Source organism: Bubalus kerabau, chromosome 18, assembly GCF_029407905.1.
Source record: "Bubalus kerabau isolate K-KA32 ecotype Philippines breed swamp buffalo chromosome 18, PCC_UOA_SB_1v2, whole genome shotgun sequence".
Lineage (NCBI taxonomy): Eukaryota > Metazoa > Chordata > Mammalia > Artiodactyla > Bovidae > Bubalus > Bubalus kerabau.
This window is the reverse complement of record NC_073641.1, coordinates 58,240,292-58,253,793: the sequence shown is the minus strand read 5'-3', so window position 1 is coordinate 58,253,793 and position 13,502 is coordinate 58,240,292. Positions and strand designations below refer to the sequence as shown.

Genomic DNA, 13,502 nt, shown 5'->3' with positions numbered 1-13,502 from the left:
AATCAACTTTTTCACGACTTTTTCATGACTATTAAATGTATAACAAAAACATACATCTAAAGACAGAAGGATATGAATTCTGAAATACTCATTTATAACAGATAGGTACCAATAAAGAAATTTTAAATCCAGCTTCACTTTTATCATCAACTATGTTGCTTCTAGTATGAATGGCATCTGTTTTACAAATATATGGCACAACTGCCAGGTACCTGACTCTGTCCTTGGCTCAAGAGAGACAAAATCAGTCCTTGACCAACTGAGCAAGGAAACTGCTGTGTAAACAGGTACACAGCAGTGTCAAAGACTTAATGCTGAAAGCACAGACATGGCACACGGGCCCCTGGACACCTGTGTAGGTGGGAAGGAAGCGGTTTTGAGACGGGAACAGGAGAAAACCCACGTTTGCTCAACAAGCACATGTACAAGGCAGGATACACAGCCACTTTTACAGAAACATGTATGAACGTGACCTTTTCTGAAGAACATATGGAAAATACGGTCTCTAAAGACTGAGTGTAAGCAAGGTTAGTCAGAGGACTAGAAGGCGACTCCATTTCTCCAGACAAGGCTGTCTGAAGACATTTGCCAAGCATTAGATCAATCTGGCAAAAATGCCACTTTCCCATGATTAAAAAAAGGCAAATAAACACCTTCTTTTCTTGAAGCTGAGGACAATTTTGCATTAACAAATATTTACTTCTTCCCTCTTTCCCAATTCTCCTCTCCTGGTCTAAGGATGGATAAACTAGAGCAACCACAATACTGAGAGGATCCCGAGTTTCAGTTAGCACCTGCTAGCTGTTGGAATGTGAAAAGTGAAACTTGCTCAGTCGAGTCCAACTCGGTGACCCCATGGACTGCCAGAATACAGGAGTGGGTGGCCTTTCCCTTCTCCAGAGGATCTTCCCAACCCAGGGATTGAACCCAGGTCTTCTGCATTGCAGGTGGATTCTTTACCAGCTGAACCAAAAGGGAAGCCCAAGAATACTAGAGTGGGTAGCCTATCCCTTCTCCAGCGGATCTTCTGGACCTAGGAATCAAACCAGGGTCTCCTGCACTGCAGGCGGATTCTTTACCAGCTGAGCTATGACGGAAGCCTAGTTATTGGAAAGGCTGATATTATTATTCATCATAATCACAGGCATACTGCCAAAACTGAGTGTTAACTCCTAAAGAATAAAAACTACTGAAAGATGAAGGGTTTTTACAGTATTAAAATTTGGGTTTTTAAAAAACTGCATGAATTTGAACTTGACGAGAAAAATAAACACCTATCAGCAGTTGCCCAGTAAAGACCTGCTAACAAAGGCAGGTGGAAAACAGAAAGTCTGCAAATCATTCTTGACACATGATGTAATTTATACTTTAATGTCAGAAAGGGATGACTACAGAAGCAATTTTTAGGTATTACTTTTATAATATAGGCACAGAGTTCATAAAAGTTGAGGAGAAATGTGCATGACTGCTTTTTATACCAGGACGTGTCTCCAATCAAAAGAGCAATCCCAAAGGAAGATGGGTTCCCTTGAAGCCAAATGTCCCCTAGATAGAACCGTCCTGCATGCTCGTGGGAATGTACATCAGTGCAGCCATTCCAGAAAACAGTATGCAGTTTTCTCAAAAAACTAAAAATAGAGCTACCACATGACCTAGGAATTCCACTCCTGGGTATGTATATGGAAAAAAAACAAAATGAAAACACTAGTTCGAAAAGATGCATGCACCCCAGAGTTCACAGCAGCATGACTTACAGTTGCTAAGATACGGAAGGAACCTGTGTCCACCAAGAGATGACTGGATAAAGAGGATGTGATATTTACATGCACACACACATACATACATATACAAAATGGAATATTACTCAGCCATAAAAAGAATGAAATTTTGCCATTTGCAGAACATGAATGGACTTGGAGAGCATTATGCCAAGTGAAGTAAGTCAGACAAATACTGTGTGACATCACTTACATGTGGAATCTAAAAAATACAATGAACTCATGAGGGTAACCTAAAAGAAGCAGACCCACAGAGAGAGAGAACAAACTAGGGGTTACCAGGGATGAGGGGAGGGGTGCAACAGAGGGGTGGAAGAGAGAGAGGTACAAGACAGATGCAAGGATGGACTGCATAACATGGAGAATATTGCTAATATTTTGTGATAATTGTAAATGGAATGTAACCTTTAAAAATCATATATAAAAAAAGAAATCTCTCCATAGATGGGCCTCAGAGCCAGAAGAAAAAAAAAAAAGTGGAAATCCATAAAAGGAGAAAAAAAAATCAAGAAGATGAGAAATAAAAAAGCTCGAGCTCAGGTCTGCTTGTTTGTAAAGCCACATTTCTCCTCTGCCCTTAACTGAGGAAGTCAAACCACTCTGCATGACTTCTTTATGGAACAGAACACTTAGGAACAGAATGCACTCAGGAGAAGAAAGAGGTCAAATTACCCTTCGCTACAAAGCCATCCCTGCTAATAAAGTCCAGGCAATCAACATGAGAACATGATTTATGGACCCACATCTCTAATTTGGCAAAAAAAAAAAAAAAACTAGAAATATCGCTTTTACTTAGAAGAACGGGAGGTTCTCAAAAAGGAAATACTTTCTGAGAACAAAAATAAACAGACTCAACTGGAGGGAGTTTGGAAACTTCCCTGGTGGTTCAGTGGTTAAGACGCTATGCTTTCACTGCAGGGGGCATGGATGTGATCCCTGGTCCAGAAACGGAGATCCTGTATGCCATGTGATGCAGCAAGAGGAAGGAAAAGACTGGAAGGATTTTTAAGGGACTGAGAGCGGAACTTACATAGATTTGGTCTCTCTTGTAGCGCTGGTACAAGTTGTGCATGATGGCACCCCCGTGGAGCTCTGTCAGGGTGGCCATGTCATCCACGCCCTCCTCATCCATGGGGTGCATAGGCATCACCTTCTGGTGTGTAATTGTGCTCTGCTTGTACGTGAATACCTGATGAGGGGGAATGAATTCACAGCTTAATTATGGGCAATGAACAGTTTCCACTGACCGTTTCCCAACTTTCAATACAGTCTCAGTACAATACCAGGAAAAGGATCCTGAATCCACCAGCAAAAATCAGACTGCAGAGAACACTTTAATTTCCTTCATGCCACCTACCTATTTTTGTGCTAGGTTGCTTCAATCGTGAATGACTCTTGGACCCTAAGAACTGTAGCCCACCAGACTCCTCTGTCAGTGGGATTCTCCAGGCAAGAATACTAGAGTGGGTTGCCATTTCCTTCTCCGGGGAATCTTCCCAACCCAGGGATGGACCCCACGTCTCTTATGTCTCCTGCACTGGCAGGAGGGTTCTTGGCCACTAGCACCACCTGGGAAACCTCACCTATTTTTAAAGGTAGCAAATTATTTTGACAATTGACATTCGATGTTCCAGAAGACACCGGTTCAAGTACTAACCCGCCTATGGAAATCACAGAAATGATAACATTTTCAGTTTACTTTTCTCCCACTGAGGCAAAGCAGTAACAGTTAAGAAGCTGGCTGACCAACCTTTCAGAAAGGAATTTGATTTCACTGTATAATCTATTCAAGGGACCATGGGCTATAGTTCAAAGCTTCCTAATAAAGCTCTGCAATTTAAGTGTTGCCATAAAATTCACTACACAGTCTGTACATTTGTTCAGAGACTGAAACACAGCTTCTCAGCAAAGTCTGAAAAATATTCTCCCTTCTCAGCTGATATATATAAATAGCATTCCTGTGATCTTTAGGAAAACAAATCCTCTCAGGTTTAAAATACAACTGGTTTGGGACTCCCCTGGCTGTGCAGTGGTTAAGACACCACGCTTCCACTGCAGGGGGCACAGGTTCAATCCCTGGTTGGGGAACTAAGGTCCTTCATGCAACAGGGAGCAGGCGAAAAAAAAAAAAGTTAAATAAATAAATTAGAATTGGTTTGCTTGTTTGACAGTCTGAAAGTGAAAGTCACTCAGTCGTGTCCAACTCTGCAACCCCACTTTCCCTTCTCCAGGGGATCTTCCCGACCCAGGGATCGAACTGCGGTCTCCTGCATTGCAGGCAGATTCTTTACCAACTGAGCTATCAGGGAAGCCCTATCTTGTTTTAAACTCCAAAACCAGTGGTGCTGCATTAAGTGCTGTTGTCTATTTGCTAAGTCATGTCCAACTCTTCTGCAACCTCATGACTATAGCCCACTAGGCTCCTCTGTCCATGGGATTTTCTGAGCAAGAATACTGAGCAGGTTGCCAGGTCCTTCTCCAGGGGACTTTCCAAACCCAGGGATGGAACTCACATCTCCTGCAATGGCAGGTAGGTTCTTTACCACTAAGCCACCAGGGAAGCCCACTGTATTGTATACCGGAGACAACTCGGACACTGCAAGACTGATTATAGAACACGCGTGGACTTCTAAAATCTACACACGGTTCTTTCATCACCATTGATTGAGTAGAGTATTAACTGCACCCATTCAGCTTCATATGCTAACCAGTTTGACCAGATTTACAAACTCCAGAACATAAAACAATCATTCAGTGATGGAGTCTATGCCCTATTTATTCACTGTATACTTTTATATACAGTGAATAATCACAGAAAACTAATCAAACTGATCACATGGACCACAGCCTTCTCTAACTCAGTAAAACTATGAGCCATGCCGTGTAGGGCCAACCCAAGACAGACGGGTCATGGTGGAGAGTTCTGACAAAACATGGTCCCCTGGAGAAGGGAATGGCAAACCACTTCACTACTATGCCTTGAGAACCCCATGAACAGTATGAAAAGGCAAAAAGATAGGACACAAAGACGAACTCCCCAGGTCGGATGGTGCCCAATATGCTACTGGAGATCAGTGGAGAAATAACTCCAGAAAGAACGAAGAGACGAAGCCAAAGCAAACACAACAACCAGTTGCGGATATGACTGGTGATGGAAGTAAAGTCCAATGCTGTAAAGAACAATATTACATAGGAATCTGGAAGGTTAGGTCCATGAATCAAGGTATATTAGAAGCAGTCAAACAGGAGATGGCAAGAGTGAACATCAACATTTTAGGAATCAGTGAACTAAAATGGACTTGGAATGGGTGAATTTAACTCAGATGACCACTATATCTACTACTGTGGGTAAGAATCCCTTAGAAGAAATGGAGTAGCCATCATGGTCAACAAGAGAGTCCGAAATGCAGTACTTGGATGCAAACTCAAAAATGACAGAATGATCTCTTTTCCAAGGCAAATCATTCAATATGACAGTAATCCAAGTCTATGCCCCAACCAGAAATGCTGAAGAAGCTGAAGTTGAACAGTTCTATGAAGACCTACAAGACCTTCTAGAACTAACACCAAAAAAAGATGTCCTTTTCATTATAGGGGACTGGAATGCAAAAGTAGGGAGTCAAGAAATACCTGGAGTGACAGGCAAATTTGGCCTTGAGTACAGAATGAAGCAGGGACAAGGCTAATAGAGTTTTGCCAAGAGAACACATTGGCCATAGCAAACACTCTCTTCCAACAACACAAAAGAACTCTACACGTGAATATCACCAGATGGTCAATACCAAAATCAGACTGATTATACTCTTTGTAGCAGAAGATGGAGAAGCTCTATACAGTCAGCAAAAACAAGACCGAGAGCTGACTGTGGCTCAGACCATGAACTCCTTATTGCCAAACTCAGACTGAAAGTAGGGGAAACCACTAGACCATTCAGGTATGACCTAAATCAAATCCATTACGATTATACACTGGAAGTGACGAATAGATTCAAGGGATTAGATCTGATAGACAGAGTGCCTGAGGAACTATGGACAGAGGTTCCTGACACTGTATAGGAGGCAAGGATGAAGACCACCCCCAAGAAAAAGAAATGCAAAAAGACAAAATGGTTGTCTGAGGAGGCCTTACAAATATCTGAGAAAAGAAGAAGAACAAAAAGCAAGGAGAAAAGAAAAGATATACCCATTTGAATGCAGAGTTCCAAAGAATAGCAAGGAGAGATAAGAAAGCTTTCCTCAGTGATAAATGCAAAGAAATAGAGGAAAACAATAACATGGAGAAGTTTAGAGATCTCTTCAAGAATATGGGCACAATAAAGACAGAAATGGTATTGACCTAACAGAAGCAGAAGATAGTAAGAAGAGGTGACAAGAATATACAGAAGAACTATACAAAAAGATGTTCACAACCCAGATAACAAGGGCGTGATCACTCACCTAGAGACAGACATCCTGGAATGCCAAATCAAGTGGGCCTTAGGAAGCACCACTATGAATAAAGCTGGTGGAATTCCAGCTGAGATATTTCAAGTCCTAAAAGATGATGCTGTGAAAGTGCTGCACTCAATATGCCAGCAAATTTGGAAAACTCAGCAGTGGCCACAGGACTGGGAAAGGTCAGTTTTCATTCCAATCCCAAAGAAAGGCAATGCCAAAGAATGCTCAAAGTACTGCACAATTGTACTCATCTCACATGCTAGCAAAGTAATACTCAAAATTCTCCAAGTCAGACTTCAACAGTATGTGAACCATGAACTTTCACATGTTCAAGCTGGATTTAGAAAAGGCAGAGGAACCAGAGATCAAATTGCCAACATCTGTTGGATCATAGAAAAAGCAAGAGAGTTCCAGAAAAACATCTACTTATGCTTTACTGACTATGCCAAAGCCTTTGACTGTGTGGATCATAACAAACTGTGGAAAATTCCTAAAGAGATGGGAATACCAGACCACCTTACCTGCCTCCTGAGAAATCTGTATGCAGGTCAAGAAGCAACAGTTAGAACTGGACATGGAACAAGAGACTGGTTACCAATAGGAAAAGGAGTACACCAAGGCTGTACATTGTCACCCTGCTTATATAACTTACATGCAGAGTACATCATGAGAAACGCTGGGCTGGATGAAGCACAGCTGGAAACAAGACTGCTAGGAGAAATATCAATAACCTCAGATATGCAGATGATACCACCCTTATGGCAGAAAGTGAAGAGGAACTAAAGACCCTCTTGATGAAAGTGAAAGAGGAGAGTGTAAAAGCTGGCTTAAAACTCAACATTCAGAAAACTAAGATCATGGCATCCAGTCCCATCACTTCATGGAAAATAGATGGGGAAACAATGAAAATAGAGACTTTATTTTTTTTTTTTTTTTTAAATTTTATTTTATTTTTAAACTTTACATAACTGTATTAGATTTGCCAAATATCAAAATGAATCCGCCACAGGTTTACATGTGTTCCCCATCCTGAACCCTCCTCCCTCCTCCCTCCCCATTCCATCCCTCTGGGTCGTCCCAGTGCACCAGCCCCAAGCATCCAGTATCGTGCATCGAACCTGGACTGGCAACTTATTTTTTTGAACTCCAAAATCACTGCAGATGGTGACTGCAGCCATGAAATTAAAAGAAGCTTACTCCTTGGAAGGAAAGTTATGACCAATCTAGATAGCATATTCAAAAGCAGAGACATCACTTTGCCAACAAAGGTCCGTTTAGTCAAGGCTATGGTTTTTCCAATGGTCATGTATGGATGTGAGAGATGGACTATAAAGAAAGCTGAGCACTGAAGAATTGATGCTTTTGAACTGTGGTGTTGGAGAAGACTCTTGAGAGTCCCTTGGACTGCAAGGAGATCCAACCAGTCCATTCTAAAGGAAATCTGTCCTGAATATTCATTGGAAGGACTGATGCTGAATCTGAAACTCCAATACTTTGGCCACAATATGTGAAGAACTGACTCACTGGAAAAGACCCTGATGCTGGGAAAGATTGAGGACAGGAGGAGAATGGGATGACAGAAGATGAGATGGTTTGATGGCATCAGTGACTTGATGGAAATGAGCTTGAGTAAGCTCTGGGAGTTGGTGATGGACAGGGAGGCCTGGCATGCTACTGCCCATGGGGTCACAAAAAGTCAGACACACTGAGCGACTGAATTGATTCTTTTCACTGATACTTTATGTTTGTCCTTCAAATAAAAACACCAAGATGTAAAAGCAAAATGTAAACAACACAAAAAATGTTATCTATACAAGCTCACATGTGCACATACATACAAAGTAACTTTCTTGAACAGTACAGGCAGATTGGGGAATTCTAATTTTCAGTGTCAACCAGTTGTCTGAATATTCATTGGAAGGATTAATGCTGAAGCTCCAACTCTTTGGCCACTGATGCAAAGAGCTGACTCACTGGAAAGGACCCTGATGTTGAGAAAGACTGAAGGCAAAAGGAGAAGACGGCAGCAGAGGATGAGATGGCTGGATGGCATCCCTGACGCAATGGACACGAATTTGAGCAAACTCCAGGAGATAGTGAAGGACAGGGAAGCCTGCCAAGTTGCAGCTCACGGGGTCACAGAGTTGGACCCTAAACAACTTAACAACAACAAGTTGCCTGTAAGGAAACAAATAGCATGTTATTGCACAAGGGAATGGCACACGAAGAAAAGCAGAGGTACCAACCCAATGGTTCCATAAACCATGGAAAAAGGTGCCATGTTTCTTTTATGTTCCAGAGAAAAATGAAAACTTCAGTGGTGGCATTTCTGCCACATAAACCACAAGGGTCGGTCAGAACCAGTTCTGAGAGACTCTCGAGGCCAGGGCAGACCCCAGCCATCTCTTCTGAGGTCCAGCCACCTTCCCAGCTGTTTCCCGGGCACAGACACCTACCAGGAAAAGTGCCGGCCCCAGAGGCCCCACCTCATAGGGAGGTGGCCACCCCACCACGTAAGTGCCCCCCACGGGGTAGGACAGGTCTGTGGCCACTGAGGGCATGGAAGGGGGCTATGCCATAGCCAAGACGACCAGGTATTAACGGAAAATACCAAGACATTCAAGAGTGTAGAAAAACACAGGATATCAAACCCTGATTTTAATTCATTAACATCATACAAGAAAGTCAAATACATTTAGGCTAACAGTAGCGGCCATCTTGGGCTTCACAGGTAGCTCAGCAGTAAAGAATCCATCTGCCAATGCAGGAGACACAGGTTCAATCCCTGGGTCAGGAAGATCCCCTGGAGGAGGAAATGGCAACCCACTCCAGTATTCTTGCCTGGAAAATTCCATGGACAGAGGAGGCTGGCGGTCTATAGTCCATGGGGGTCACCAAGAATCGGACACGACTGAGTACACACCCCCTACCGCTGACACTTAAAAAATGATATCCATAATGACTAAGTATTTATGTCACATTAACATTCTATTGCCTTTTTTTCACACCCTGGGAACAGTAAGACAATGTATAGTCAAAGTAAGCAGCTCAGAGCTGGGCACATGGTCTCTGAAAAAATGCCTACCACTGTAATTGAGTCCCCACCTTAGCACATGTGATTTCCTTGTATGTTTTCAGATACACACATTATCAGATGTGGGCACGTGGCCCTTCCGGGAGTGGAACAATCAAGAGAATGAGTGCTATTCCTTCTCCTGACCTCAGAAAGAAAGAATCAGGATAGACCATAACAGTTACATAAATAAGAAGTTATGTACAGAAAAGAAATATCATGCCAAGACAGGGCTGCAGCTGATCAAAACAGTGATTATTTCAAAGAACAGTGGGTAAAGCAGAGAAAATATATGTGTGAAGGAAAGGCAGAGAGAACCATCCATTCAGAGATGGGTTAACATTTGCAAAGATTTTACAGTGATGCCTGGTACATTGATAAGTGATAAATTAACAAAGAAAATCCATACATTCAAACAAACATTTACTGATATGTTGTAAGCATTGGGAATACGGTGTATGTTCTAATAAGGGGAAGGAAAAAAGTAGAAATGGACAAGTAAATATAACACTGTGCAGATGGTGATGAATATCTATGAAGACATAAATGAGGGTAAAGGGATTAAGCACCCAGAGGGGTTACTTTATGTTGTGTTTAAAGACACCCTCACTGATCAGGTAACATCAAAGTAGAAACCCTAAGGAAGTAAGGAATGGAATCAGGCTCCTGCATTCAGTGTGTTAAAGCATATTGGTTGAATAAATAGCTAATTTGTAAATATTTCAAAGGATTAATAAGATTCACAATCTTGTTCAAGAATTTTTAAGGAGAGCCCCTTGAATTACCAGAAGTCTTTTCTGTGCAACAACAAATGGTACAAGTTGCACAACTTTATCCCCAAACAGCAAAAGAGAAAATTTTAGGGCTAAGGAATGGAATTCTTTTTTCAGGAATTTTTTGGGAACAAACAACAGCCAAAACAATAGCAGCATGAATTCCTCCAAACCCAACTCAAAACAGAGTGACTTCAATGGGGCATATATTAGAAGAAAGGTGGTAAAGGTTAAGAAACAGGGCAAAGTATGGAAGATTAATAGACAGGAAATCAATTTAGAGAAAACGGGGCCTCAGAACAAATAGCTCCTGTTATAGAAATAAAAGCCACTGGTCACAAGATGGACTGGATTAAGCATGGGAACAAAACTAAGGCCACCCATCAACCCTACTGGGGCCTCAGAGAAGGTTTGCCCAACACTGGGTCTACCTCTGTATGAAAAATGAAAATCAAGTAGTTAATTGGTTTAAAAAAAACAGCTGAGCCATTTTCAATCCCCTTTTAATTCTAGGAAAGTACACATATGGCAGGAAACCCCTATCAGGCTTATGTGCAAGTTTTTATAGTCTATAGGGGCTTCCCTGATAGCTCAGCTGGTAAAGAATCCACCTGCAATGCAGGAGACCTGAGTTCGATCCCTGGGTTGGGAAGATCCCCTGGAGAGAGGAAAGGCTACCCACTCCAGTATTCTGGCCTGGAAAATCACTGTATAGTCAGTCCATGGGGTCCCAAAGAGTGGACACAACTGAGCGACTTTCACTTCACTTCACAGTGACATACATAGATTTCTCTTATTACAATTCGTTAGCAACCCCCAGTCACAAAAATCTAACTTTTCTGATCAAAGAGGAAAAAAATAGAAAAAAGAAATCTTATCACATCCTCTCCTGATGGACAGATGGGATAGACAGCATTCTCAGTCTGGGCAACTTCATCTCCTGTGAGCTTGGCATTTCTTCTAGAGAAGTCCTCAGTTTTGCTCTCCAGGGTACAGTTGGCAAGGTTTGTAAACATTTTCGGTTCTCACAACTGTTGGGGGTGGGGGGAAGGGTGCTACTGGCATCCAGTCGGCAAGGTCAGGAACGCTGCTATAAACATCTGAGAATTATCCAGCCCAAATGTCACGAGGACCAGGTGGAGATATCCTGGTCTAGGAATGCCCTGATGTGCCTTCCAACCAGATGTTTAGGTAGATACCAGGAAAAAATGATGAGTCAGCCAATGCCTGTAAGCAAAACCTTTCATTATACACAGACAAATCTTTTGGAAACAATTTTAAAGATAAAAACATTTAACTCAAAGGTCAGCAGGACACTGTTATATAATTTAGTTTTTGATTCTTATTTGACCCAAGTTAAGAAGGGTGATAAGGATGATTTACAATGATGATGGTCACTAAGCAGTGGGGTTTGCTTCTATTTGTTACCGTTTTGTCTTTTAAGGAAAATTTTTTACTGGAGTAGAATTAATGGTTTTGAACTGCAGTGTTGCAGAAGACTCTTGAGAGTCCCTTGGACTGCAAGGAGATCCAACCAGTCCATTCTGAAGGAGATCAGCCCTGGGATTTCTTTGGAAGGAATGATGCTAAAGTTGAAACTCCAGTACTTAGGCCACCTCATGCGAAGAGTTGACTCATTGGAAAAGACTCTGATGCTGGGAGGGACTGGGGGCAGGAGGAGAAGGGGACGGCAGAGGATGAGATGGCTGGATGGCATCACTGACTCGATGGACGTGAGTTTGAGTGAACTCAGGGAGTTGGTGACGGACAGGGAGGCCTGGCGTGCTGCGATTCATGGAGTCGCAAAGAGTCGGACACGACTGAGCGACTGAACCGAACTGATAGTTGATTTACAATGTTATGTTAGTTTCAGGTGTACAGCAGAGTGAACCAGTTATACATATACAACTATCTACTCTTTTTTAGAATTTTCCCATATAGGCCATTACAGAATACTGAGTAGAATTCCCTGTGCAATGGCAACCCCACTCCAGTATTCTTGCCTAGGAAATTCCAGGGACAGAGGAGCCTACAGTCCATGGGGTTGCAAAAAAGTTGGACATGACTTACCGACTAAACAAGTGTGTATGTATGAATCCCAATCTTCTAATTTATTCCTCCCTCACCTCCTGGTAACCATAAGCTTATTTTCTACATCTGTAAGTACTTCTATTTTATAGAGTTACAGATAGTATCATTTTCTAATTGTACTGTATTATGGTCGGACAACACGTTCCACACGATTTCCACCCTGTCTCCCTGACCCAGGGCTCTTGGACCTGACGTTTCTGTGTCTGGGCCACTGACGTCCCACTAGTCTCCCTGACATCTCCACCCAAATGTTACTTCTCAGAAGGCACCAGTGCTTCTGTGTGAAGGACACCCTGCCACCTTCCTCCTGATTCTATCACATGTGCTGCTGCTCCTGTGATAGCTTGTAATCACTTATCTATTATCTCCCTTGTTTCAAAACCATCTCACTCCCAACTCAGAAACCTCTGGTCAGTGTATTTCAACTCTTTGGACCACAACCTACAGGGAAAAACATGTGTTTTACACTGTGAAGTACTATACACGTAGTTTCACAAGGGTTTCGTAAAACACCATGAAGTTTGGTGCATCCCAGGACCTTCTCTTTCTTTTAAATGTCAGTTGTAACTCTCTAAACTGACTTCACACCTCACTAGAGAGAAGACTCAGTCTGGAAACTACAAAGGCAGGGCACATGCCTATCTCGTTTCTCAGCGACCAGCCTCTGCCCACCATAGAGACTCAATAAATATTGAATAAATGGTCCTGGCCTTCAAAATGGGTACAATACACAGGGAGAAGCAGTGTTGGGTAGTGACCAGACATGGCCTTAAGAGTCAGACCTGGCTGGACTCTGTTCTCCTAGATTTATGCTTTCATAGCCCAGGGATAATGAGGCATACACTTAACCTCCCTGGCCCGTGATTTTCCCCACTGATAAAGTAAGATTGGTGATGATAATCCGTCACTCACAGAATTACTGTGAAAACTGAAAATAATGTGGTAAGTGTTAATCAGTTGTGTCTGACTCTGTGACCCCATAGACTGTAGCCTGCCAGGCTCCTCTGTCCATGGGATTCTCCGGGCAAGAATACTGGAGTGGGTAGCAATTCCCTTCTTCAGGGGATCTTCCCAACCCAGGTCTCCTGCATTCCAGGCAGATTCTTTACCAGGGAAGCCCAAGAAGACTGGAGTGGGTAGTCTATCCCTTCTCCAGTGGATCTTCCTGACCCAGGGATCAAACCAGGGTCTCCTGTATTGCAGGCGGATTCTTTACCAGCTGAGCTATCAGGGAAGCCTATAATGCAAAGAACAACGATTTCCACCCTGTCTCCTTGACCCAGGGCTCTTGGACCTGCCGTTTCTATGTCTGCCTCTGTGGCTATGCTCTTATGACAGGCTGTAAAAGGAA

The 13,502-nt window shown here is 42.6% G+C and overlaps 1 protein-coding gene across 6 annotated transcripts in view; it reads right to left on the bottom strand.

Annotated features, from left to right (window-relative positions):
• MYO10 (myosin X) overlaps positions 1-13,502 on the bottom strand; it is a 258,499-nt gene that overhangs the window by 141,843 nt on the left and 103,154 nt on the right. For 4 of the 6 annotated variants that reach the window (XM_055554772.1, XM_055554773.1, XM_055554776.1 and 1 more), the window contains one exon: positions 2,809-2,967. The exons of 1 other annotated variant lie outside the window; for it this stretch is intronic. In XM_055554772.1, the coding sequence (XP_055410747.1) occupies positions 2,809-2,967 (159 nt within the window). Of the gene's footprint in view, positions 1-2,808; positions 2,968-10,941; positions 11,288-13,502 lie in introns of all 6 variants that reach the window. One more of the 6 variants, XM_055554770.1, reaches the window with a different exon arrangement.